Raw genomic sequence first — 26,880 nt, 5'->3', positions numbered from 1 at the left:
TGTGCTCACTGGGACAGTTAGGATAACAGAGATCCTCTTGAGACCGTCACCTGATGTGCTGATCACATGACTGAGTCTGCCTACCTGCCCTCTGGGACACCCCATCACCCTGCCCTGCTGGGCCACAAGCTCTGGTCTCCCCAGGCAAAGGCACAGAGTTGGAATAACTGCCACCCTGCAGAGTAACACAGACACTGACAAGGGCTCATCTCTGGGAGGGGTCAGTTACAGGGACTTAATAGCATCCAGGAGCCCAGCCCCCCAAAAGACCAAACTCCCAAATAAATGGTCTTACTCTCATAAAGACAATCCCTGCTATGAGGAGTTTACAGTCTAAAGAACAAGAATGTGAGAGTTTAAGTACAGGCAGTCCCCGGGTTACGTACAAGATAGGGACTGTAGGTTTGTTCTTAAGTTGAATTTGTATGCAAGTCGGAACTGGTACATATTGTAGGGGAAACTCTAGCCAAACATTTCTCCAGAGCTCAGTTTTATTCTCCCACACCTCATTTCCCTCAGTCCTTTATTCTCAAGCTGAGGTGTCTGCTGAGAAAAGCCGCTCCGCATCTCCCTGGTCTGCTGGGGAGGGACGCTAGCTTCGCGTCTCCCTGGTCTGCTGGGGGGAAGCAGCTAGCGCGTGGTTGCCTCACCCCGTTTGTAAGTAGGGATCCGATGTAAGTCGGATCCATGTAACCCGGGGACTGCCTGTAGTAGTTGAAACTGCTGGCATGCAACAGTAGAAAGCATTCAATAAACTAGTCAGATGCAAACAAACATTGCAGCATAATTTCACTGAGGCTCAGCTATGTTTTTCCAATAAAGGACAACAGTTTGTTACAGGGTAGTCAAAGGAGGAAAGATAACCATAGGCCTAGTTTAGTAACATAAAGGCATGCCTTCAGTGAGGCTATGTCTACACTCGCGGATCCTTGCACGAGTAATATGCAAATGAGGCTAAGCATGGAATATCGCCAAGCCTCATTTGCATACCTAATGAGCCATTTTTTTCAAAAGAGACTTTTGTGCAAGAAGGAGCATCTACACTGCCCCTTTCTTGCGCAAGAAAAACCCTCTTGCACAATGCCTTCTTTCTGAAAAGTAATAGGTGTAACGGCGTTGCGCAAGAGGGTTTTTCTTGCGCAAGAGCTTCTTCTGAAAAAAATGGTGGCTCGGCGATATTCCACACTTGCCTCATTCGTATATTACTCACCCAAGAAGCCGCGAGTGTAGACATAGCCTGAGTGTGTGATGCTTATGGTAGTGGCACTTACCTACTCAAATTGCTTTTCAATTTGCAAGTGCAAACAATAATGAATAAAAAAGAGGGATGGCAAAGGCCCATTTAGCCCCACAAAATGAAATGGATAAAGATAAACCCGCCTAGGAAGGAGCAGATCAACTGATTTCCAAAATTCTGTTGGACCCGAGACAACATACATTTCAGCCTGTTGTGTGTTTCCAGTTTTGTGCAATACTCAGAAATAGAAAGATCCAAATATACAGAGACTCTGCAAGCCTGACTCAAATCACAGTCCTTTTAATGCAGCAGTAACCTGAACCACTGCATAACCTTCCCACCTGCAAATCTGCGGATATCTGCATCACAGATGCGTGGACCATGTTTGTACATCATGGACCGGATGTAAATACACATTTTGTATCCATACAACAGTCTGTGTGTAAGTACCCCAAGAATTATGAGAGGAAAAGGACCCCTTCCAATTTACCCTCTATTTTAGAAGCTTATGAAGCAAGAGAACTACCATGTGGAATATGAATGTTTCTTAGTTGCACTTATATAGTCTAAGAGCTTTAATCGGGTTAAAAGTTTTACATGAAGAGAGTCTGACAGTCCTGGCTCTTGCAGACTAATTTTTAGATTATCAATACAAATAATTTAGGACAAAATTAAAAATATACCTCATTGCAAGGCACAAAGATGTACAGATAGTAGTAAGCGCCTTCAGAAGAACAATGTTTGTCCAAGGTCTATGGTTATAATACCCACTTCAAACTTTTTGATGCTGCTTGTTATGTGAAAGAGAGAGACTTCCAGAGGCAAACCAGATATAAATCACAATGTTTTCTTTGAACAGTGACTCTGATAGATATGACTTCGTTTTACAAAGGGAAGTCTGAGTGTAAACGACTATCCATTTGACCAATAAGCGGATGCTTATCGGTTAACAGTGTCTGTTTCGCTCTGCGAAGCAGCCTTCGCAAGGGCTGCCGGCTCTGCTCCCGGAGAGGTGGATTCGCTGTGGCAGCGAAGCCTGCTCCCCACTCCGCTTCTAGGGAGGAGGCTCCGCTGCAGCTCCCCAGGAGCCAGGGCCGGTAGGGGATGACAATCCAACTGAGGGCTCTGCAGCACGAAGCTAAGCTTTACAGCAGGGCTACTCAACACGTGACCTGTGGGCCATTTGTTTGCAGCCCACGATGTGGTTTGGGTTTACACAGGGCTCAACACAGCCCACAGGTGGGAGCCAAAACAAAAATGTCGCCAATATCATGCTCTTCTGTTGATATGCGTTTTAGTAGTTAAATTTCTGGACTATCATTGCTCATTAAAAGTGCTGTCATATGGTTGGAAATAGGGAAATATTGCATTTTATTAACATCAATAGATCTGACTTAAATCAGGTCTGTGTGTTGCACAGTCTTGTCTTAATCTTGTATTCATGCCCATCAGTGTGAAATAAGCTATTTGCATATATCTGCATGTATATGCAGCCACACTTAAGCTGTGGCCCTCAGCATGTGCTGTGAGTATCACTGTGGCCCCCGAGGCTTCCAAAGTTCAGTAGCCCTGCTTTGCACTGCAGAGCCTGCTGCACAGGTAACCATGTAACTGCTAAGATTTTCAGCGATTACAGTTACCCTATTGCACTATTTTTACATGGCTTCTGAGACCAACAAAATGATTTGGAGACATCTTTACACCACTGTGGCCACTGAACTAGGAGGAGGAAAGTCAAATTGTTATTTTCCTTTGCTTTTTTGATGTGTGGTTAATAGACAACCTTACTCAATAAAACTGATTTTAACCAATTCATTCCTGTAGGAATTAGGAGTTTGCGCTTCTTCCATATTTCTGCTCATTACAACGGATTAAGATCAACTATCATTTCCAACTGCACTGTCTCAAGGCAAGAGGTACAGCCATTGTGAGCATCACTTGAAACCAAAGATACCATCAATCTGTAGAAGTCAAGCTCTGTTTTGCTTGTTAATAACCACGTTTTACTGCCCAAAATGTGTAAAGTGGTTGGAAATAGGGATGTTAAAAGTTGGTTAAACAGGTAACCGTGTAACTGCTGGAAATCTCAGCAGTTACACATTGCGGGCTCTATAGTACAAAGCTTAAATAAGCTTTCTACTGAAGAGCCTGCAGCGAGGCCTCCCTGGAAGCAGAGCCGGCAACCCTTTGTTGCCCTACTGCAATGAAGCCACCTCCCCAGGAGCCAGCTGAGTGTAACCAACTCCATTAACCGATAAGCATCAGCTTGCTGGTTAAACCGTTAGTTGGTTACACTCTAACAACCCTAGTTGGAAACATTTTTTAGATTTTCCTATTAAAAAGAAACTTGTTCCTGAGACATCTAACCATTAAAAGCCTTTTAGAGAATAGGTTTGATTTTTAGAAAAATCCAGATACATATTGCTTTTTAGACACCTGATGTGGCAGGGCTGGAAGAAGATGTGCAACTATTGTTTCCAGAACTCAAAATTGGACAAATACTGCACGAATCACTTCTTGTGGTCTCTTAACCATAGACTTGACACATCAGAGCCTGGGATAGAATCACCATTTACAAGCACAAAGAGCAGCTATGAAACAACAGTTTATCTTGACTGACAGATGTAAACTATATTCATATAAAATGCCCTAACAAATCAGGAGTGAGATAAGGTTATATTCTGAATGGTAAAAAGGCAAAACAATCGCTGGGATGCTTCATCTGAGAATACCATAGTTCCAAAAATCCTACTCTTCAGTTAGGTTTTAACCAAATCAGGTTTTTTTTTTGTAAACACAGCCAGAAGTCTTGTAGGGGTGAACTGCTTCTCAAATTACAGGTCTATTTTCCCCATCAGCCTCTCTTTTTGCCATAAAAAAGGAAAAAGTTAAAAAAACAAAACTTTTCAGCATCACTGTGCTGGGAACAGAGACAGGAATGGAAGGAAGAATTTCAATCGTCTTTGTAAATGGTAAAAGGAGATGAGTCAGCTACAGTACAAGCTGAACCTCGCTCGTCCATCATGCTCTGGACCAGACCAGTTCCAAAGGAGAGTTTTCCAAATCACGGAAGGTCAGTGTTTTCTGCAGCATTGCCTACACTTCCACTGCTTACTGTGCTTTTAGAGGACATTTAGGGGTAAATTAGAGGTAAATTAGAGCTAAACAGCAGCAGAGACACGGAGAGCCAGGACTAGCAGCTGTAAACAAACTTTATGGGACCGCGGGAAACTTGGTCACACCCATGAAAGGTAGACATCCGGTAACTAAAATCATTCTGGATAATGGATGATTCTGCATAAGAGTTCTGGACAAGAGAGGTTCAACCTGTACTAGTAAAGCTTGCTGCCATGAAGAAACAAGCTGGCTTTCAACTTCCTGCTATACATTTCACAGCCATTGATACACAGTTCACATTGGTGACTGGCAGTATGCCTCAGACATTCAAGACTTTACAGAAGTAGTATTTATTTAAATAGGAACACATTCCCAATAAGCAAAGTAGTAAATCAAGCACTCTGCACTGACAAACCCGCACCATACACTATGCAGATTCCTTAGGCATGCAAAGCTGCTCTCATATCCCTGTTTAACTCCCTGCTTCCACCCCAAAAAGCCACCCCTCCGAGATGTAGGGATGTTAAATATCAGTTAGATGAATAGTCGATTAACCTCATGAATTCTTTAAATGCAGGGAGGCAGCGGGAGTAGGTCCTGGACCCGGAGCAAGCCAGGTCTGAGCCAGGCTGCTGGCCAGCCTGCTAAAAAAATTTACTGGCAGGGGACAGGAGGGGAAGAATGCCTGTAGTCTATAGCATTAACCTCTAAACTTTTGCTTCACTGTTAAGCCACTACACCATTACATCTTTACTGAGATGCGTACTGAGTTCCCAGTGAACCCTCTGTAGGTACCTCAGTGTAAAGCCTCCATGGAACTTGCTATCTCTTCATCCGCAAAACTTCAGAAACTCAGTAAAGCCTGAAAACTTTATCTTTAACTCACTGATTTAACTAGAAAAGCAACAATGAGCAGTCCTGTGACACCTTAGGGCAGTGTTTCCCAATTGGTGCTCCGCAGAACCCTGGGGTTCCGCAAAACGAAAATAAGGGTTCAGTGAAAACTTGGCATTCCCCCGCCCCCTCTTAAAGAGACAGAGCCTTTTTGCAGCAGGATCCGGCGGGTCTTTTTTATTTTTGCTTGACAAATTGCGCAGTGGGTCTTTTGGGGGGGGGGGGGGGGTGTCGTCAAATTTTACCCTAGCAACCCTAGGGGTTCCTTGAAATTCTTTCAAGATGAAAAGGGTTCCGTGGCCAAATAAAATTGGGGTTCCGTGGCCAAATAAAATTGGGAAACACTGCCTTAGAGACTAACAAATACGTATGTCATGAGCTTTTGTGGAACTGGAGTGGGAATTACAGAATCCAGAGTATATAGGCACTTCAGAACATTATCCTTCTCTGATTTCATCTTTCCCAGTGTTCTCAATTACAATGTCTTTTTACTATAACTCCTGCAATCATCAAGTGCACAAACATATTCAGCTAATGATATAAGAGCCCAGAGCTTCCAAATAGGAAATTAAGCCAAAACACTTGGATTATAGAGAAATAACACTTTACTTCTCCCTAATGTGAATATAGAAAACAACCACCACCACCCCTATTTCAAAGGGATAGGTTATTGGACAGATCAATAAAGAGAGAACCATCCATTAAGTGCAAAAAGTGCCACTGCAGGAGAGAAATAAAACCTTTACAGATACAAAAGCATAGTGTAGAAGGTAACTGGATGAAGAGCTCATTTTACTGCAACAGATGAAAAGGAAGACGGGATTAAGAAATGGCTCTGAAGTGTGCAGCATTTCACTAACTGGAAAATGGTGGCTACTGTTTTTATAGTGATCTTACCAACATAAAAGTGTACTGTCTACTGATAACTGCAATAAGATAAACTTATAAAAACATATCCAAGAATATAAGGGTTTTTTAAATCAACTTAAGTCACTTATTGGATGGATTTGTTGGACACTGTGGTAGTTACACAATGCATAAAGAGCGTTAGCAGGTTTGGCAATTTCCCAGGAAAAACTAGTTTAGGACAAGGCACTGGTAAATACCTTTTTAAACAGGAAAAAACTGGTAAAAAAATCAATCCCATTAGTGTCCAGAAAGCACAGAATGGAGCTTTTCACACTGATATAGCAGGGCCTCTTCCTCAGTTTTGAATTTAAATATCCAAAGTTGGTCTTTACAGAATGCAGCATGACCAAATGGACCTGGACCGGTAGCCTCCAATTCTGTATGATGATTGCTTAGTGCTTCAGAGTCTCCAACTCTGTATTATCTCATTTTCATTTAATTAAAAGTTTGACATGTCAATATAATATTGAAAAAATAAATGAGTCCTAACACACATTAACTTCCGTGAGAAAATACTGAATGACAAGTGCGTTGTGCCCACAAAAGCTCATGATACCATCTACATTTTTTGTTAGTCTCTAGGACTCTAAGGACTATTCACTGTTATTTTAAGTTTTTTTTCAAAACAAACAAACTTTCTGATGTTCAGTGTTAGAGCTACATATGAAGGTAACATCCACACAGTTTTTATTTATACATTAATCTACAAATCTATAGCCATATATAACCACAATCTGAACATGGTAACTAAAGTTAAATATAATGTGAAGTGTATTAAGAAATGTTTAAAATAGGGGACTAATTAATTTTTCCTGGGGTGGCAAAAAAACCCCGTTATTTTACCTGGTAAAAATCATGTCAAGTAAATCCCATCCCATCCCTGGGCTTTGGAAAAGAGCTACATAAAGTGTAGAAAAATACATGGGTTCCTTTCTGCAGAGGTAATACTGTATTTTAAGAGGCAACCTAGAAATCTGAAGAATGCACTTTGTTATCTTACTCTATTTCTCCTCATCCAGGGAAAATTATTTTGCTGAGACACTCAAAAACATAAAGCAGTGGTTCCCAACCTTTTTGAGCATGCGGACCCCTTTTCAATCTGTTACAATTTTACGGACCCCCCCCTAAGGGGAGCGGTGGGAAGCAGCAGCTAGCACATCCCTTGGCCCACGCTGCTTCCTCAGCTCTTGTTCCCATCTGTCCCCTGCCCATCCACGGAGGATACGGTGAGGGGGCTCTCGTGGCCAAAGGCAGCTTCTGCCCTGGCACTCTGCCCCTGGCCGGGCATGGAGCCCTGGGGGAGAGAAAAAAAAGAAAAGGAAAAGTAAGGATTGGGCCCACCATGGGACTGAGGGGGAAGAGGGGGAAGGGAGAGGGTTGGAACATAAATGACACTGCAGCTGGCAGCAGGAGGACAAATGGTACTGTATCAAGATCCCATCCCAATGGCAGGAGGCAGCATGCGAGCAGTCAATCACAAATGGTGACCCTGGGTGAGACTCAACTGGCAGAAAGTCCCAGGCTCATGGTAGGCCCAATCCTTACTTTTCTTTTCCTTTCCTAAACTTTCTATGGACCATGGATCACAGGTTGGGAACCACTGGTATATGGGAATATGGTATCAATGTAACGGATTAAAACTCTAATAGCATTAACAGTTACAAAGACAATGTACATTTTCTAGCATTTGTGAATTGAGACACTTCATGTCAGTGTAAAATCATAGAAATGAACTATTCATAAAATATTTCAAGAGCTTTATATTTTTGCATACATTTTCACGACTAACACAGAATTGCACAGAAAGCTTTGACTGCAAATGCCTTCCAGTCCAGTCACTACAGATTATTCAGATTGCTTAAAAAAAAAAAAAAGAGGCACATGGCTGTCAAGTGGCCTAAAGTTTCAATTTATAAAGCAACCTAGCACCTTCGTGTGTGCCACAGGCCAGAGAATTAAACCCAAGGCTGTACAAGTGATTACTGAAACATCTTAACCAGAACAGTCTCAGTATATGTGACTTCAAAAGGGAATGGGGCTCAAAAGACTCTGGAGAGGGATTGGAGCTCCTTGTTTTCATCCTAGATTTTACGCCAAATCATTGGGTAGTCTTGAACTAGTACGTTGGCCACTCTCAGTTTTGTGTCTTCTGTAAGATGGGGAGTGTAACCTTTCCCTGCCTCTTTGTAAAGCACTTTAAATACGTGCAGCTCTTAGTGCATGAAGTTTTATAAGGAGAAGAGACAAGGGAGTAGAATAATTCCATGACAAGGCGTGGAGAGGGGAGCAAGAAGATTTTCAATCTAAGAAAAAGCTTTTTTAAAAAGACTTTGGGTAAGAGGAGTGGCTTTATAAAGTGCATGATTCTTCCATATATCTGAGAAAAACGCATTAATAGAGATTTGCACTTGGGCAGTTGAAGCATGAAATGGAGTTGGGAACAGTGTAATTATTACTGGCCATGTTGTCATTATCTGCCTGTTTGTCTGTCTAAATACATGCATAGTATCTTACACCTATGCCCCTCGGCTGACAAAAATGGGATTTTCAAAGGCACCCAACTCTCATTTGAAAAGTCTTTCATTACACAGGTCTCAGAAGTAGCCATGTTAGTCTGTTTCAGTAAAAATGTCAAGTTGGCACCTTAAAGACTAACAATTTTATTATGGCATAAGCATTCATGAGTTGCAACTCACTTTATTAGATGCATGAAGGGAAAAAACATGTAGCAGGGAGTGTTTCAAGTGTTATAAATAGACACAAATCAGATATCAAGAAAGATAACATACAAAAACCAGTGGGAGAACACTAACTTCCCTTCAGCTGGAGATGGTGAAAATAGGCTTCCAGGTCACTGCAGAATTGTATCATGTGTATGGGGGATGATGGGGCAGTCTCCCCAATATAGGACAGACTCTTTTGCCAAGCTAAGTATGTGGTTGGACAGATTAACAATGTTAGGTGAGTTGAGGGTACCATAACTGTAGTTCTCTTTAGCGTGTAGGAGTTTAGATAATTTATTGTCCTTTCTCTTCTGCAGGGAAGTAAAGTGAGTGATGTGGATAAATGAACACAAATCAGGCACCAGGAATGGCGAAACACAAAACATAAGAATAAATGTAAAATAATGTACATTAGAAAACATAATCCCAACTATACATACACACAATATGATTGGCACTAATTTGGCTAAAACTACTCAAGAGAGACCTTGGAGTCATTGTGGATTATTCTCTGAAAACACCCACTAAGTGTGCAGCGGCCATCAAAAAAGAAAACAGAATGTTAGGAGTAATTAAAAAAGGAATAGAAAATAAGACAGAAAATATCTTCTTGACTCTATATAAAACCATGGTACGCCCACTTCCTGAATACTGCATATAGATGTGGTCGCCTCATCTCAAAAAAGATATATTGGCATTGGAAAAGTAACAAAAGGGCAACAAAAATTATTAGGGGTTTGGAACGGGTCCCATATGAAAAGAGATTAAAAAGACTTGTACTTTTCAGCTTTGAAAAGAGGAGACTAAGGGGGATATGATAGAGGTCTATAAAATCATGACTGTGTGGAAAAAGTGAATAAGGAAAAGTTATTAACTTATTCCCACAATATAAGAACTAGGAGTCACCAAATGAAATTAATAGGCAGCGGGTTTAAAACCAACAAAAGGAAGTTTTTCTTCACTCAACGCACAGTCAACCTGTGGAACTCCTTGCCAAAGGATGAGGTGAAGGCTAGAACTTTAACAGGGTTAAAAAAAAGATACACATTCATAGGGTGCATCTAGACTGGCAAGATTTTGCTTTTGTGCAAAAACTTGCCAGCTGTCTACACTGGCCGCTTGAATTTGTGCAAGAGCACTGACATTCTAATGTAAGAATTCAGTGCTTCTTGCGCAAATACTTTAACGCTCCTGCTCAGGAATAAGCCCTCTTGCGCAAGAGGGCCAGTGTGGACAGGCACCTTAATTTTTTTGCGCAAGAAAGCCCGATGGCTAAAATGGCCACCAGAGCTTTCTTGCGCAAAAGCTTTTCCGTTAAAAGTATTTCCGCAAAATCATGCCAGTCTAGACGTAGCCATAGAGGTTAGGTCCATCAACGGCTATTAGCCAGGATGGGAAGGAATGGTGTCCCTAGCCTCTGTTTCTCTGGAAGTGGGTGACAGGGGAGGGATCACGGGAGGGATCACGTGAGGATTACTTGTTGTGATCCCTCCCTCTGGGGCATCTGGTACTGGCCACTGTTGGAAGACAGGATACTGGGTTAGATGGACCTTTGGTCTGACCCAATATGGCTGTTCTTATGTTCTTACTTCTGCCTGTCCTTCTATACAACTTTGTTTGATTTATGTTGTTCCTGTGTTTTAATACAATATATATATATTTTAAATCATCTTTAGCAACAGGGGCAGGGAGGGAAGGGGAGTGTGTCTCAAATTTTAAGACCTCCTGATCTGGAGTACGCAATCTTTACCTTTTCCTCTTTTTAACTATTTTTAATTCAAGTGGTCTACACATGAGCAGTCCAAATCACCTACGAAACTAGGTGGAAGGAAGGGCGTTCACAGCTGAACTTCATCTGTTAACAGAAAGTTGCATTTCAATGCTGTAATGGCTTGTATTACTAAGGACACCTCATTGTTTGAGCAGGCTATGGGTTTAGGTGTATGCCACATACAGGGCAATTTGGCAGTTTTTTTAAAACTCTGCAGCCAGTGTATTAGGCACAAACCTCACAAACACTATAACACTCACTAAAATGGCACAGCATCAACACAAAGCTGTGATGTAAAACAAAGTGCTGCTTTCCTGATACAAAAAGTGATGTGAAGCAGTACATTTCATTCCATGACCAGCTGTGGCTAACCAAGTTTGCAGCTGATGTGAGACAACCCAGACCAGTGACAGGTAACAAGATACCATGTTTGATACAGAGCGTATGTCTACACTGCAATGAAAAAAGTTGACCCAGATCAGCTGATCCAGGTTCCCAGGACTCAGGCTGCTTGGCTATAAAACTAGTGTAGATGCTCTGGCTATCTGATTAGAGCTCTGGAGCCTTCCCTTCTTATGTTTCAGCATCTGGCCTCTATGGGCACTCTGCTAATCAGCTGGGCAGATTTAACTCTCCTCTGAGTGGCAGCACAAGCACACAGCTTATAGGGAACACTGCCTGTGACATGACCTCATTTTTCTAGAGCCTAGTAAGTGAATAAAAAGTGGTAAGTAACTGAATGGGTACATTCACTATACCCACTGTATGTATGTCATCACAGAAGTGTCAAGGGTCTGAATGCCTTAAACAGCATGTACAGCACCTGCCTTATTTCTCAAAATGCTTTTGGCTTTCAAAATCTACCACAAAGGAAAAAAGCTGGTTGGGCCCAATCCTGAAAGGCAATAACTGCCTCCAGCATACTGCTGAGCACCTTCAGTTTCCATTGAGAACAATGGGACTGGAGGATGCTCAATATCACCCAAAATCAAGTCCACTGTCAATGGGAAAGATTCATGTTTTCAAACTGACTATATAAAAAAACCCCACAGCACCACAGTATCTCACAAAGTTACATTAGTTATAGGGAGCAGGGAACAGACTTCAGATGTCTGCTTCCATATCAAGATAAAACAAGATGTCAAGCTGCAGCCTTGACTTGAGCAGAGATGCTCTGCAAGTGGGATGGTACTAACTACCTTCCCCCAAAGTGTTATTAATCTGTACCATCGCTTGTAGGAAGTAGTCTGCGCTTAGGTTAAGGGGGAAAAAATAACCAGAATCCTGATCTGTCACCTACCTTATAGCAAAGCTGTGGATCTTTCATCATATGCACTCAGAATAATGCAAGCCAACAGACACTACAGGTTGAGTTGTTATCCTTGTACTATACTTCAACTTATGTCAAAATAGCGTACGTAATATTTTCTCCACAACAAGCTTGCTTAATCTCGGTAGGCAAATCAAGAACTTGGTGATCAATAGCAAACAAATGTAACCAGAAAGCATCGTTAGTTGCACAATAAATATCTATTTAACTAGGGATGTTAAAGAGCGATTAATGAGGTAACCATGTCATTGTTAAAAATCTTAGCAGTTACATGGTTACCGGCTGTGGGCTCTGCAGTACAAAGCTTATACCGCAGAGCCTTCAGCGCAGCTGGCTCCCTGGGAGTGGGGCCATCAGCCAGTGTGCATTGGGAGCTGGCTTCTGGCTGTCAGCCCCACTCCCAAGAGCCAGCTGCACTGTGGACACTCCAATATATGCTTTATATGAGGGGTGGCCAACCTGAGGCTCACGAGCCACATGCGGCTCTTCAAAGGAAAAATTGCAGCTCCTGCACCCGCGGCTCTTCTCATGGTCCCCAGCTCTGACCCTTTTTCCCCTTGCCGGGCAGTGCGCCGCTTGGCGCAGCGAGAGCTGACAGTGCGGCCGATAGAAGCCTGCTTGGGCTACACGCAGCTCTTAAAGGGGCAGCAGGTTTTTTTTTGGTTCAACTTTTTTCCATCGGTTCTTTGCGTTGTATCCACCACTATTTTGGGTTGGCCACACCTGCTTTATACAGAGGAGCCTGCAGTGCAGGGTGGCAGCCAGCTCCCAGCACACAACAGGTCCCGGCCCCAATCCCAGCACACAACCGTTACGGTAGCTGATAAATTCATGCTTATCAGTTAGCCACTTGAACAGTTATACTGTTACATCCCTGTATTTAACACAACCAAACCTGAGAATACAGAGTATCATAGGCATTTACGTGGCACCCACCATTACAGTACATGGGTTTGCTTTGTAGGATTCAGCGAAGATCAGTACAGTGATCATATACTTATGGTTACGTAGTAAAGCCACATTTTCTGGATTCATTTAGTTTTATGGATGTGAACATGTAACAGGTTAACAGAATAATGCATACTGGGTACTGGTAACCGGTACCCAGGAGCAGCCTGCTGTGGGAGGACAGCTGCCCCAGGGGGGTGGGAGCTGGTGGCAACTCATCCCCAGATAGTCAGTTAACCAGTTAAATGTTGAGTTAACTGGTTAAATATTAGTAGGGATGTAAAATCCCTATTAATCAGTTAACCTAAGTACTTCACGAAATGGCCCTGCGAGGCTGCAACTCTTCTACAAATCTTATTCAAGTCCAATTTGGGTCACAATTATGCAATTTCTCAGGAATCATTTCCCTCAAAACACAACCCTCCCACTTAATTTAGACACAAAAAAAAAAAAAAAAAAAAAACCACACCACACCCCATACCACAACAACCCCATCCTGAAAGTACCACAATTAGATGGCATTGGAAAATGCAGAGAGCCTGTTAGGGGTCAAGTTTGAGGTACAATGAGAACTTTATAGAATCTATATATTTTAAACTTGTACTAGCCGAGCTGTGTTGGGAGGACTGCACAGCCCCTGTCCACAGCATACATGGCTAAATTCAGAGCTCTAAGGTTAAGTATCCCCTTCAATTGACTTGAAAATGGAAATTCAAGAGACTAAGTCACACACACAAAAATCACAGATGATTTACAAGTGTCTCCTTGACTCACACAGCTGACTCAAAACAGCACACTACATTTTGCCTTTTAAATCTGCCAGCAACACAGTACTTTTTTGTACTTTGCTATAAGAAGTCTGAGCATTAGACTCATAAAAACCAACTGCAGTACATCATGACACGCTGCCCAAAACCAAGGACAACAGGATGATATGAACAGGAAATAAAATGATTTGCTGTGTTAGAGGGCTCAGTGTGCTCTTAATACTCCCCTAATAGAGTTAGTGTTGGATATTAGAGAGAACACAGTCTGTTAAAAAACAGAGGGCTGGGAGTTCAGACTCCCGAGTTCTAGTCTCTTCTCTGACACTCACTTGTTGCAGGGTCTCATTATTTCATTACACTGGGTTTTTTGTCATCTGTAACATAGGTCTCAATCACAGAGGGGAGGCAAGACCTAATTCTGAAGAGTGCGTTGAAATCTTTTGATAAATTATAGAAATTATAGAAGCTTTTCCTACCTAGAAATGGAAGGCAAGATTCTGAACCCATTGAAATAAATGGTGAAGCTTCCCACTGATAATGATGGGGACAGGATTTCACCAAATTCTTCTTCTCAACAGGTTACTAATGAGCATGAAAAATGCCAACAACTGTCTAATGACACAGTTGTCTGAACAGATGATAGAGGGAGCATGTGCCTTCAAATATGGTGCCTCTGAGATCAGCTGTCTCTTACAAGAGGTGTTTTACCTGCTTTCTAGGAGTAGCACATTCCACAAGACAAGCCATCAGAGCAGGCTAAGAGGCAGGGATATGGTCCCCCAAGCGGAGAAGGAGCGGGTGCTTGAGCTTCCCTGTTTACTTTCAGACTTAACGCTGCAATAACTATATTAGTAGCATCAAAAAGTTACATATCTGAATCCATGAACTCTTGGGTTCCATTTACAATGCCACAGCCATCCACTTGCCGTAAAGATAGCCAGTAATTCTGTTGCTCAGTGGCTTAAGAGTAAAATAAAAATTGAATTTGTGAAAGGAAAGCTGACACTGTTATTTTAAGTTGTACTGTGTATTTTTCTCCTGGTTCCTGAGCAGATCTCAAACTATTCTGGGACAAATTCTTCACAAAAGCTGAGACGCAGTCCAATGACATGCTTAAGGTAAAAGCATGGACTAAAAAAAACAAACCAAACCAAAAAACATCCCAATCTGTTGTTGGACAGTGGGCTAAATTGTGATTATTTTACCAAGAAAGCATGAGGTTATAAAAAATAGCAAATAGGAAATACACCTCTAATCATCAAGGTTTCTTTTGGGGCAAAATACCTTACATCTTTTCAAAGCCACATTAAATTGTGTTTGACCCAAGACTGTCCTTTTGGAATTCAGAAATATACGAACAAAATTCAGGAGCTATTACAGGCAGTCCCCGAGTTACGTGGATCTGACTTACGTCGGATCCCTACATACAAACGGGGCTTTTCTCGCTGCAGAGGACGCGGGCGGCTGGACCACTCAGACGCGCAGCGGTCCCGCCGCCTGCGTCCTCCGCGGCGAGAAAAGCTGCTCCGCGTCTCCCTAGTCTGCTGGAGGGCCCTCCCCCCCCAGCAGACCAGGGAGATGCGGAGCAAAGCTGCAGAGGACGCGGGCAGCGGGACCGCGGCGCGTCTCGGCGGTCCCGCCGCCCGCGTCTCCCTGGTCTGCTGGGGGGGGGGGGGCGCAGCTAGTGCGCCTCCCCCCCCCAGCAGACCAGGCTTTTCTCGCCGACGCCTGGGGTAGAGCAGCTGGGGCGCTGCTGGGTTGGTCCCGCAGCGCTGCTCCTTGGCGCTACTGGACCAACCTGGCAGCACTCCAGCTGCTCTGCCCCAGGCGTCCCCAAGTCAGCCGCTGCTGAAACTGACCAGGGAAAGATTGTTTGGTTATTTCATTTGCCAAAGGTAATTGAAGCAGATATTTATGAAGTCATTGGGAGGTAAAAGCTATCTCCAATTCAACAGATTAGTCATTAATATTGGGAGGATTTCCTTGCCATGCTGTATTAGTAGGAGAACATCTCCAGACAGACATTTACATTGTTTTATTTAACTAAAACAACATTCTGTATTCTGGATATTTTTCTTCAACAACAAACATAATTTTAAAAAAAAAAATCTATATGCTTGTTTTGTTAACTAAAACAGAGACTCTGTGTACACAAATTTGCAGAAGAACAATAGGGCTGAGGTCTGTTATTTCTCACCTCTATATATTATTTATTTTAAAACATTTTTACTGTTAACAAGCATGTTATCTCTGGATATACAAATCCATAGTTTGAGAACTGCAAAACTAAGTATTTCTGATGGTATCTTCTAGACTGAGCACTGACTCCCATTGGGTAGACAGAAAGATTAACCTAAATAATCTATACATAAGCCTCTGGAACCCCATAAAATTGGGTCCCTAATACATGAACTATTGGAAGTAATTTACAAAACTTTTCTTAAACATTACATGAATACATTGTCTCAAATTTATAATCCCTATTCCATGATGAGATATCTTTGAGCTATACCGTATCTGAATCGAAACTATGTTTAGATTGTTTGAGGAAAAAACCTTTTTATCAAAAAATCTGATTTAAATCAAAAATCCAATTTTTTACACAAAATCATTGATTTTTATCCACCCTCCCTACATTCCATATTTTATGGGATAGAGTTATTTTTATTGATTTTGGTTCTCTCAACTCTGTTCCTCCATTCATTCAAAGGACAGATGTTATCAGAATGTCTCCAATCACATTTTCCAACAGTTTCCAATACAACTTTGAGATGCGAGGGCTATAGCTCATAATCAAAGACAATATTTCAACCTCCCTGTGATGGGCCGCCCACGGCCCGCACGCTGGACAGCCAGGACCGCCAGGAGATGAGCGGGGCCACTGGCAGAACACCCCCGCGCCCCGGGGCTGCCGGAGAATGGCAGCGGGGCTGGAACCTGCCATCACGCCTGCGCTGTAGGGAGGCCGCAGGCCCCTCCCATGGGGTGGCGCAAGGAGGGGCCGGCGCCATGAGTGGCAGCTGGGACGTGGCTGGGAAAGCCGCTGCGTCACTGGGGGGGAGGGCGGGACCTCCGGCCCGCGTAGGAACCGGCGGGCTTTCAAAAGGGCCCGCCGGCATAGAGCAGGGGGACAACCTCCTCCATGGCAGGTAGAGGAGGACCGGGGCAAAGGACGGACCGGGTGCACACCCAAGACTGGCAGGCGGCCCGGCCCTGGCCCTGGTGCCCCCGGGATGGCCCCCACAGCTGGCGGGCGGCCAGCCCAGGGTCTTAGGTCGGGCAGGACAACCCTCGCTGTCCCCGGGGGGGGCGACCTGGCAGGGACAAGACCAGGGAACGGATCTCCAGGAGAAGCATCGCGGAGCACCCCGAGCAACGAACAGCAGACTCTCGGTAGGCACAGGGGGCCAGCAGGGGCCCCCCCACCGTCTGCCGTGCAGGGGCGATGGTGAACCCCTGCACTTAGGGCCCCAGACTGGGCCCCGGAGAGAGGGTGGGCCCGGGTCTCCTTCCCACTACCCCTTTACCTCACAACCCCCTCCATCTCAGAATGCATGCAAATGTGCGGTTGCACCGGCCAGACGCCCGGGAGAGGGTTGGCCAGGTTAGCCTCTCGGAGAGGCCAAACTCGGGATGCAGAGGGCCCCCCTCCGCTAAGCTGGGGCACAGACGGCGGGTCTGCTGAATCCCACTCCCCCCCCCCGTGCTCCGCGGGGGGGGGGGGTGATCGCACCCCACCTACCGGGCCTGGAACCGGGAACGAAGGGGTTTGCTGAGCCCCCCTACTTGACCGGTAGGGGGTGATCGCACCCTGCGACTCGTCCACACTCCCTCAACATTTGCTTCTCACCAATGAGCTTCAAGGGTCTGGCTCCACATATGAATTCATCTTAAGGCACAAATGCAGGTTTCTTCTGAGTCAGGAAGTTTGCCAATTTCAATTTATTGAAGCCAGTTTAATTAGAAGTTACTATCAGACGGTTAACGTCCCTTTACTGTTGTCCGTATCACTTAAAAATAGGTCTTTTCATATGCAAGAGTTCAGTTAAATTCTATCAAGTGACAAGTCACTATGAAGATACCCTTACAGCACCCAACCTGTTACATTTCAAGGACAAAATATCTTGCACTATAAACATACAGGTCACCCATTATAGGTTATAACAGCAAATTCTAGAGAAAAAATACAGCCAATCTGTTCCCCTGGGAGAAAAAAAAACAACTCTTACCACTATTTTCCCCACAAAGCTAATTCTAATGATCTCTTCATCTCCTGTTTCCATCACATATATTGGAGATGGGATGACACTCAGACTGAAAAGAGCAGGTAGAAACATTAACCCCGTGTTCAACAACCTGTCGATCGCGATCGACAGGTCAATTGGCAAGCCCGGACCAGTCAATAGTGAGGTGTTCGGGGGGCCCACATACACATCCTCCCACCCCGAAGAAGCCCCACTACCTACCTCCAGCAATGAGGGAGGTAGTGCCAGATTCTTGCAGGATGGACGGAAGTCCAGCAGCTGTGCGCTACTTCTGGGGTTTGAGGAAGTACACAAGCTGCTCCCCCTCCCCCAAACAGCTGACGCCGTACCACAAAGCAGGTCTGTGGGGCGCCAGGGACACACTGCTCTCGGGGGAGGTAGGAGTCCCCAGAGGAAGCGCAGGTCGGGGCTTCCCTTCTTCATGCAGGGGGAAAGGGGGGAAGAAGGGGTGTTAGAAGTCCCGAGAAGAGGCACGCAACACGGACTTCCCTCCTCTGCGAGGGAGGAGTCCCCAGAGGACGCGTGGGCTGGGGACTCCCTGTCCCCTGCAGCAGAACACACTGGCATCCTGTCCTCTGACCCTCTGTCCCCTGCCGCAGAACCCACAGGCACCCCGTCCCTACTACTATGTCCTCTGCTCCACCACCACAGTTGGGGCCACAGTGAGGGGGGTGAGTATGGAGCAACCGGCTGAAATCTACTCGCCAGGGGCGAGTAGATTCAGTGGTTTGTTGAGCCCTGATTATAACACTTCTGAATGCCCCCCCCCCGACCCTAGATCTGAACCTATCATAAACTGGAACCCCCTGTCCTGAGCCTCTCACATCCCCAAATTCCTGCAGCCCCTCATCTTCAGTCTTCTGCCACAACACTCCTGCACCATCCACACACCTTCAAATCTGCACCATCCATACACTGCCCATCTTACTCCCAATCTCCCCGCCCTGAGCCCCTCACATACTCCACCTCAAACTCCTGCACCCTCACATTCACATGCATGTGGGTTGCTCAGTACCCCAACCCTCCCCATCCTGGAGCCCTCTCCCTGAGCCAGCATCCCCTTATCCACCTCTTCCTGCATCCAAATTCCCTCCCTGACCCTGCACCTCTCACCCCTTCCCACACCCAAATCCCTCATTCCCACCCCAGAGCCCACACATCCTGCCTCAACCCAGTGAAGGTATGGCTACACTGCAGGAGATTTTCCGGTATTCCAGAGGTATCCCGGAAAAACTCTTCTGTGTCCAGAGATGCATTTGTTCTTCCGCTTTTTTTTAGCGGAACAGCAAACATGACATTTTGGTAACCCCTGTATTCCTCGTTCCATGAGGAATAAGGGGGCGTCCAAAAGAAGGTTTTTTTCTGACATTTGGCCCAATCTAGACAGAATCGGAAAAAAAAGCAGCAGTGTACCAGTACCCTGAGAGTGTATAAGGGCTGGGGATAGCAAGTGATGGAGAGGAGAACAGAAGGCGGGGCTTCAAGGAGGGGGTGGGGTTTTGGGGGGAGATGGATGGGGCGGTTGATCTTGGCTTGTTCTGACATTTAAGAGTGACCTTGGACGTAAAAAGGCTGGAGACCACTGCATTAACCCAACCAAAGGCAGGAAGGGAAGAGTATCTGTGCCAGTATTCTAGATCACACAACTTTCTACAGTCACACACAAGGATACAGAATTCTTTGCTACTGTATTATTATTGTTACAGTTCTTTTCATTCTGCTAGTTTTTAAGGTGCCTCAGAACTCTTCACTTTTTCACAGATCCAGACTAACAAGACTACCCCCCTCTGAGACTTGAGACCCTGTACAGTAATTCTGAAGACCTGTCCAACAGAAAACTATCCCAACTGGCGTTGACTGTGTGAACTGCTGACAGAAAAGTAGGATTTTCTACATTCACAAAGTTCCATTAAAAACACACACACACCCACACCCACCCACCCACCATTACAAAACATGATGCTACAATCCTTCAGCTGTGGTCTCAAATACCTCAACTCTGCTCCCATTTTCATCAATTTGCATCCTACTGTAAACTTAATAGCTCTAGTATTAGTTATAAATAAATCTACACTTATTAACATGCAAGTTTATAAGGGGGGACATGATAGCGGTTTTCAAATATCTAAAAGGGTGTCACAAGGAGGAAGGCGAAAATTTGTTCCTCTTGGTTTCTGAGGACAGGACAAGGAGTAATGGGCTTAAAGTGCAGCAGAGGAGGTTTAGATTGGACTTAATAGCTCTAGTATTAGTTATAAATAAATCTACACTTATTAACATGCAAGTTTATAAGGGGGGACATGATAGCGGTTTTCAAATATCTAAAAGGGTGTCACAAGGAGGAAGGCGAAAATTTGTTCCTCTTGGTTTCTGAGGACAGGACAAGGAGTAATGGGCTTAAAGTGCAGCAGAGGAGGTTTAGATTGGACATTAGGAAAAAATTCCTAACTGTCAGGGTGGTCAAATATTGGAATAAATTGCCAAGGGAGGTGGTGGAATCTCCCTCTCTGGAGATATTTAAGAACAGGTTAGATAGACATCTGTCAGGGATGGTGTAGACGGAGCTTGATCCTGCCTTGAGGGCGGGGGGCTGGACTCGATGACCTCTCGAGGTCCCTTCCAGTCCTATTATTCTATGATTCTATGATTCTAAGTTTAAATGACTAACTCTGGAGAGTCAATATTTAATAACTGGACTGAAAGTTTGACAAAATATGGCCATGCTGCTGCTAGTCTTGTATACTAAATCCTGTATTACCCAGTTAAGAGTTATCCGAAACTCCCTATTATCCAAAACAGAAAGAAGTCTTAAGTTATATAGTACAAGGAAAATGCGCTCACTCACCCAAACTTATAGTCAACATCTCTGAGACATCTGGATTATCAAGTGTGCTCCACAGCCTTCAGTAATCATAGTTTATAACACTGTCCAACCCGGCCTACCCTCAAAATACCAATCAAATGGATCAACATTAGAAGTAAAGTGTTGGTTTAATTTTTTTAAAAAGCACTACAAGAAAACAGGTACAGAATCCACTTGTCTCATCAGTGATTTTCCCCTAGCCATAAAAAACTGGCGCTCCTGAGGCAGCTAAAGGAAGCTGGAAGAGCCTCTTCAGAGATGGTGCTTTACTTTTTTGTCCCAAAAGAAAATCAGAAGACAAAAATAAAATGAAAAAAAAAACAAAACAAATAAAATCATCTAGTTATAGCTATAGAATTTGTCCATTAGTGCTAGTTAAGAGTTGCACTTACGCCTTCTGATAAATCTCCTGTAGCTTGGTGACAGGTTAACAGTACTTGCAAGTGAAATCTTCATTGGAGTGGAACATCTTGAAGCCTCTTATGTTAAACTTTAACTAGAGAACCTAAAGCTAGCAATATTATGTTCTTATGGCCCCAAATTCCATTTGCTTTACCCAATATTTAAAGAAGAAAAAGCCTGTTTTTAAATGACAAGCACAGAAGACACACCAGATCCTCTGGTCTATCCATATAGCAGAGTCACAGGTTAAGTTGCAAAGCTGATGTGTCACTAATAACAAACCAAAGAATACAGCTGTTCTCTAGTGTCTTTATCACACGTCAATTGTTTAGCAACACAGCAATCCCCAATAGATCATCTAGGTTGCATTTGATAAGATTATTTCAACACCACCAGACAACCTGAGAATTACACAGGCTATATTCCGAGTTAATAAACTACTCACCCTTGTGGTTTGTAGAGGTACCAGACACAGAATACATGTAACAGTTTTTTTTGGTAAAATATATATAACATTTTTACTCTGATATCATGCATTTATCTTGATGAAAAAAAACACATTACTTCCTCCAGTGTACTTATTTCTACCATTCACACTACAATATTTCTAATTCCAGAATGAGTTCTTTACAATGTTCTTCACGAAACTGTGGCTGTATAAATTGTTAACAGGGGCACCGTCAGCTTATATTTGGTTCAAAGTTTAAATTCTGTAAAAATTCTAAATTTATCAACACATGGTTTTATTTTGAATCCAACTGAAACCATTTTAAAATAAACATTTCCCACTCAGTATTTGAAATGTAAACATTACAAAAGAAAGACCCTGAAAAAGAAACTGGATAGTACACAAAAATGAAAGTGACTACACTGATTTTGTGTGTCCCAGCAAAGAAGTCAGAAGCTAAAGAACACGTCACCCACGTGAACTGGAATTCTGATGCTTCAATTTTGAATAACTTATGGTCCTTTCAGACACTTTCTCAGAGCAAAGCACCCAGCTACAGGAGCTCTTGGGCTGTTGCTGCTGTCCCTTGCTGGTACCTAAGAGCTATAGTGGAGCAGAGGCTGCATACCATTAACAGGGTGCAACCCACACACTCACCAGCTGCTACCTAGAGTGAAGTCTGTGCTCATACACGTATGATTTTTAATTTGAGGATGCCTTCTAATTAAATGTTTAAAATGAGCCACTTTAAAGCTTGCTTTGAAACCTTCAAAAAACAAACAAACAAACCACCAATACCATCTAGTTAAAAAAAACAACACACCCTTGGTCTGTTAGTTAACACTACCACTTCCCACCACTGCTATGTTCTTCAAATATATCACTGAAGTTCAAGATGGAAAGTTAACTATCAGGTGAGCTGCTCCAAATCCTGGCCACTGTTTCTCATTGCTGACACATCTCAGGGACTCATCCAATCTGTAGAACATACATTCATGTGTATTTCCACAGCTTCCCTTGTGAGACTAGGCCACAGCATGGCATCTGTCAAAGTCAGAAAGTTTCTTCCCGACAGTCAAGCTACATTTTCCCTTTCTAGATTTCATCCCATGGCTTCTGTCAATTAAGCCCAGAATCCAACTGTAGGATGTATTTATCACCTCATTCTCAAAACTGTATGAACTTCATATCAGCAGACATTTCATTTACCTGGTTATGGGTGACAAATAGTCCAGGCCATGGTGTCAGACCCAAAACCACGACTTCTGCCATGTCAATACAGAAGGTCCCTCAGCTCTTCTCACTTTGGGGTTGGCAGCCCCTTACTACTTTTAACCAGAAAGGGAGTGTACACCAGAAGGGCTTAGAGTACAGCCAAAAGTTTCCAGTCTTCTCTGCCTACAAAATAACCCAGGAAGCCCTTCAAAGCTACGCTCTAGGTAATCCTGACTCCAGTGTCCTTTCGGGCACTATTCCCCGGAGCAAAGCACCCAGCTGCAGGAGCTGATGGCAGACTGCGGGACGGGGGAAAAGGAGGCTCCAACCCTGGATGACTCCCCCCGAAACGCCCCACCTCGTGAACAGCTTTGCCGGGATAGAGTCCTTGGGAGGCTGCTGCCCACCAGGGCCCTGCTAACCAGCTGCGGCTCCTGGGCGGCGGCTGCTGGTCCCCAGGAGCTGAAGGGGAGCAGAAGCTGCAGGCAGGTAACTTGTGGTGCAGCCTCCACCCTCAGCAGCTGCTGCTGCCTTGGGTAGCTCCCCCCCCAATTCGGCTCGCTCCCCCCACACTCGGGGCTGTCCCCCCCACCCAGGTTCGGCTCACCCCTCCCGCCAGGATCGGGGCTGCCCTCCCAAGTTTGCCCCCCCAGGCTCAAGGCTGCCCCCCCCAGCTTGGCTCACCCCCCCCTCCAGGATCGGGGCTGCCCCCCCCAAGTTTGCCCCCCCAGGCTCAAGGCTGCCCCCCCCAAGCTGGGCTCACCCCCCCTCCAGGATCGGGGCTGCCCTCCCAAGTTTGCCCCCCCAGGCTCAAGGCTGCCCCCCCCCAAGCTTGGCTCACCCCTCCCTCCAGGATCGGGGCTGCCCCCCCAAGTTTGCCCCCCCAGGCTCAAGGCTGCCCCCCCCCAAGCTTGGCTCACCCCCCCTCCAGGATCGGGGCTGCCCCCCCAAGTTTGCCCCCCCAGGCTCAAGGCTGCCCCCCCCAAGCTTGGCTCACCCCCCCTCCAGGATCGGGGCTGCCCCCCCAAGTTTGCCCCCCCAGGCTCAAGGCTGCCCCCCCCAAGCTTGGCTCACCCCCCCTCCAGGATCGGGGCTGCCCCCCCAAGTTTGCCCCCCCAGGCTCAAGGCTGCCCCCCCCAGCTTGGCTCACCCCCCCTCCAGGATCGGGGCTGCCCCCCCAGTTTGCCCCCCCAGGCTCAAGGCTGCCCCCCCCAGCTTGGCTCACCCCCCCTCCAGGTTCAGGGTTGCCCCCCCCCCCGGCCTCTCTCCTGCCTCCCAGCCTCTACCACGGGGGTATTTCGGGGGGGGGGCATTAATGCTCAAGCCCCGCCCACTGGGGGTATTCATGCCCCCAAATGCCCCGCCCCCCCCCGACGCCGCCTGCAGCTGGGGGAGGCCTCAGGCCGCGATGGGCCCCCCCTCCGGGAGGGCCCCCCCGCCCCGCACGGGCCCCTCAGCCCCGGCAGCGGCCCGCGCGCGCGCCCCCCCCCGGGCCCCGCCGCCCCCTCCCCCGCGCGCCTGCCCGCCCGCCTCACCTGCACATGATCCGCCATTTTGCTCCATTCATGCTCCTCTCTCCTGCCCCCCCGCCCCGGCCGGGCCGCCGCGCCTGCGCGCTGAGCCTCCCCGCGCACGCACTTTGCGTAAGCGGCGCCGCAGCCGGCCCTGGGCGGCGGGGCTTCGAGAATGGCGCGGGCCGCTGCGGCGGCGTAAGCGACGCGGCAACGTCGGCGGCGGAGCGGAGAGGGGAGGGGGCCGCGGCCGGGGCTTTGTTGACATGGCTCTTAAAGGGGCCGCGCGCCGCACGGCCAGCGCCGGAGCAACCGGCCGGCCCGTGTCCGGGGCACGGCCCTGGCACTGCATCCGACCGTGCACTGCACCCCCAGCCCGCCCCGAGCCAGGGACACGGCCCTTGCACTGCATCCGACCGTGCACTGCACCCCCAGCCAGCCCCGAGCCAGGGGCACGGCCCTGGCACTGCATCCGACCGTGCACTGCACCCCCAGCCCGCCCCGAGCCAGGGACACGGCCCTGGCACTGCATCCGACCGTGCACTGCTCCCCCAGCCCGCCCCGAGCCAGGGACACGGCCCTGGCACTGCATCCGACCGTGCACTGCACCCCCAGCCCGCCCAGAGCCAGGGACACGGCCCTTGCACTGCATCCGACCGTGCACTGCACCCCCAGCCAGCCCCGAGCCAGGGACACGGCCCTTGCACTGCATCCGACCGTGCACTGCACCCCCAGCCAGCCCCGAGCCAGGGGCACGGCCCTTGCACTGCATCCGACCGTGCACTGCACCCCCAGCCAGCCCCGAGCCAGGGGCACGGCCCTTGCACTGCATCCGACCGTGCACTGCACCCCCAGCCAGCCCCGAGCCAGGGACACGGCCCTTGCACTGCATCCGACCGTGCACTGCACCCCCAGCCAGCCCCGAGCCAGGGACACGGCCCTTGCACTGCATCCGACCGTGCACTGCACCCCCAGCCAGCCCCGAGCCAGGGACACGGCCCTTGCACTGCATCCGACCGTGCACTGCACCCCCAGCCAGCCCCGAGCCAGGGACACGGCCCTGGCACTGCATCCGACCGTGCACTGCACCCCCAGCCCGCCCCGAACCAGGGACACGGCCCTTGCACTGCATCCGACCGTGCACTGCACCCCCAGCCAGCCCCTGCACCCCCAGCCCGCCCCGAGCCAGGGACACGGCCCTTGCACTGCATCCGACCGTGCACTGCACCCCCAGCCAGCCCCGAGCCAGGGACACGGCCCTTGCACTGCATCCGACCGTGCACTGCTCCCCCAGCCCGCCCCGAGCCAGGGACACGGCCCTTGCACTGCATCCGACCGTGCACTGCACCCCCAGCCCGCCCCGAGCCAGGGGCACGGCCCTTGCACTGCATCCGACCGTGCACTGCACCCCCAGCCCGCCCCGAGCCAGGGGCACGGCCCTTGCACTGCATCCGACCGTGCACTGCACCCCGAGCCAGCCCCGAGCCAGGGGCACGGCCCTTGCACTGCATCCGACCGTGCACTGCACCCCCAGCCCGCCCCGAGCCAGGGACACGGCCCTGGCACTGCATCCGACCGTGCACTGCACCCCCAGCCCGCCCCGAGCCAGGGACACGGCCCTGGCACTGCATCCGACCGTGCACTGCACCCCCAGCCCGCCCCGTGTGCGGGGCACGGCCCTTGCACTGCATCCAACCGTGCACTGCACCCCCAGCCCGCCCCGAGCCAGGGACACGGCCCTTGCACTGCATCCGACCATGCACTGCACCCCCAGCTCGCCCCGAGCCAGGGACACGGCCCTTGCACTGCATCCGACCATGCACTGCACCCCCAGCCCGCCCCAAGCCAGGGACACGGCCCTTGCACTGCATCTGACCGTGCACTGCAGCCCCAGCCCGCCCCGAGCCAGGGGCACGGCCCTTCCCCTGCATCCGACCGTGCACTGCACCCCCAGCCCGCCCCGAGCCAGGGACACGGCCCTTGCACTGCATCCGACTGTGCACTGCACCCCCAGCCCGCCCCGTGTGCGGGGCACGGCCCTTGCACTGCATCTGACCGTGCACTGCACCCCCAGCCCGCCTCGAGCCAGGGACACGGCCCTTGCACTGCATCCGACCATGCACTGCACCCCCAGCTCGCCCCGAGCCAGGGACACGGCCCTTGCACTGCATCCGACCATGCACTGCACCCCCAGCCCGCCCCAAGCCAGGGACACGGCCCTTGCACTGCATCTGACCGTGCACTGCAGCCCCAGCCCGCCCCGAGCCAGGGGCACGGCCCTTCCCCTGCATCCGACCGTGCACTGCACCCCCAGCCCGCCCCGAGCCAGGGACACGGCCCTTGCACTGCATCCGACTGTGCACTGCACCCCCAGCCCACCCCGTGTGCGGGGCACGGCCCTTGCACTGCATCTGACCGTGCACTGCACCCCCAGCCCGCCTCGAGCCAGGGACACGGCCCTTGCACTGCATCCGACCATG

The 26,880-nt window shown here is 47.9% G+C and overlaps 1 protein-coding gene across 1 annotated transcript in view; it reads right to left on the bottom strand.

Annotated features, from left to right (window-relative positions):
• Positions 1 to 18,399, bottom strand: part of XPO7 (exportin 7) — an 86,097-nt gene extending 67,698 nt beyond the window's left edge. The window contains exon 1 of the mRNA XM_089773813.1: positions 18,163 to 18,399. Coding sequence (XP_089629939.1) covers positions 18,163 to 18,384 — 222 coding nt within the window. The 5' untranslated portion in view covers positions 18,385 to 18,399. The remainder of the gene's footprint in view (positions 1 to 18,162) is intronic.
• Positions 18,400 to 26,880: the final 8,481 nt, after the last annotated feature.

Source organism: Pelodiscus sinensis, chromosome 28 (assembly GCF_052426305.1).
Source record: "Pelodiscus sinensis isolate ZL-2025 chromosome 28, ASM5242630v1, whole genome shotgun sequence".
Lineage (NCBI taxonomy): Eukaryota > Metazoa > Chordata > Testudines > Trionychidae > Pelodiscus > Pelodiscus sinensis.
Note: the sequence above shows the minus strand (reverse complement) of the source record. Positions and strands in the feature narration are given on the sequence as shown.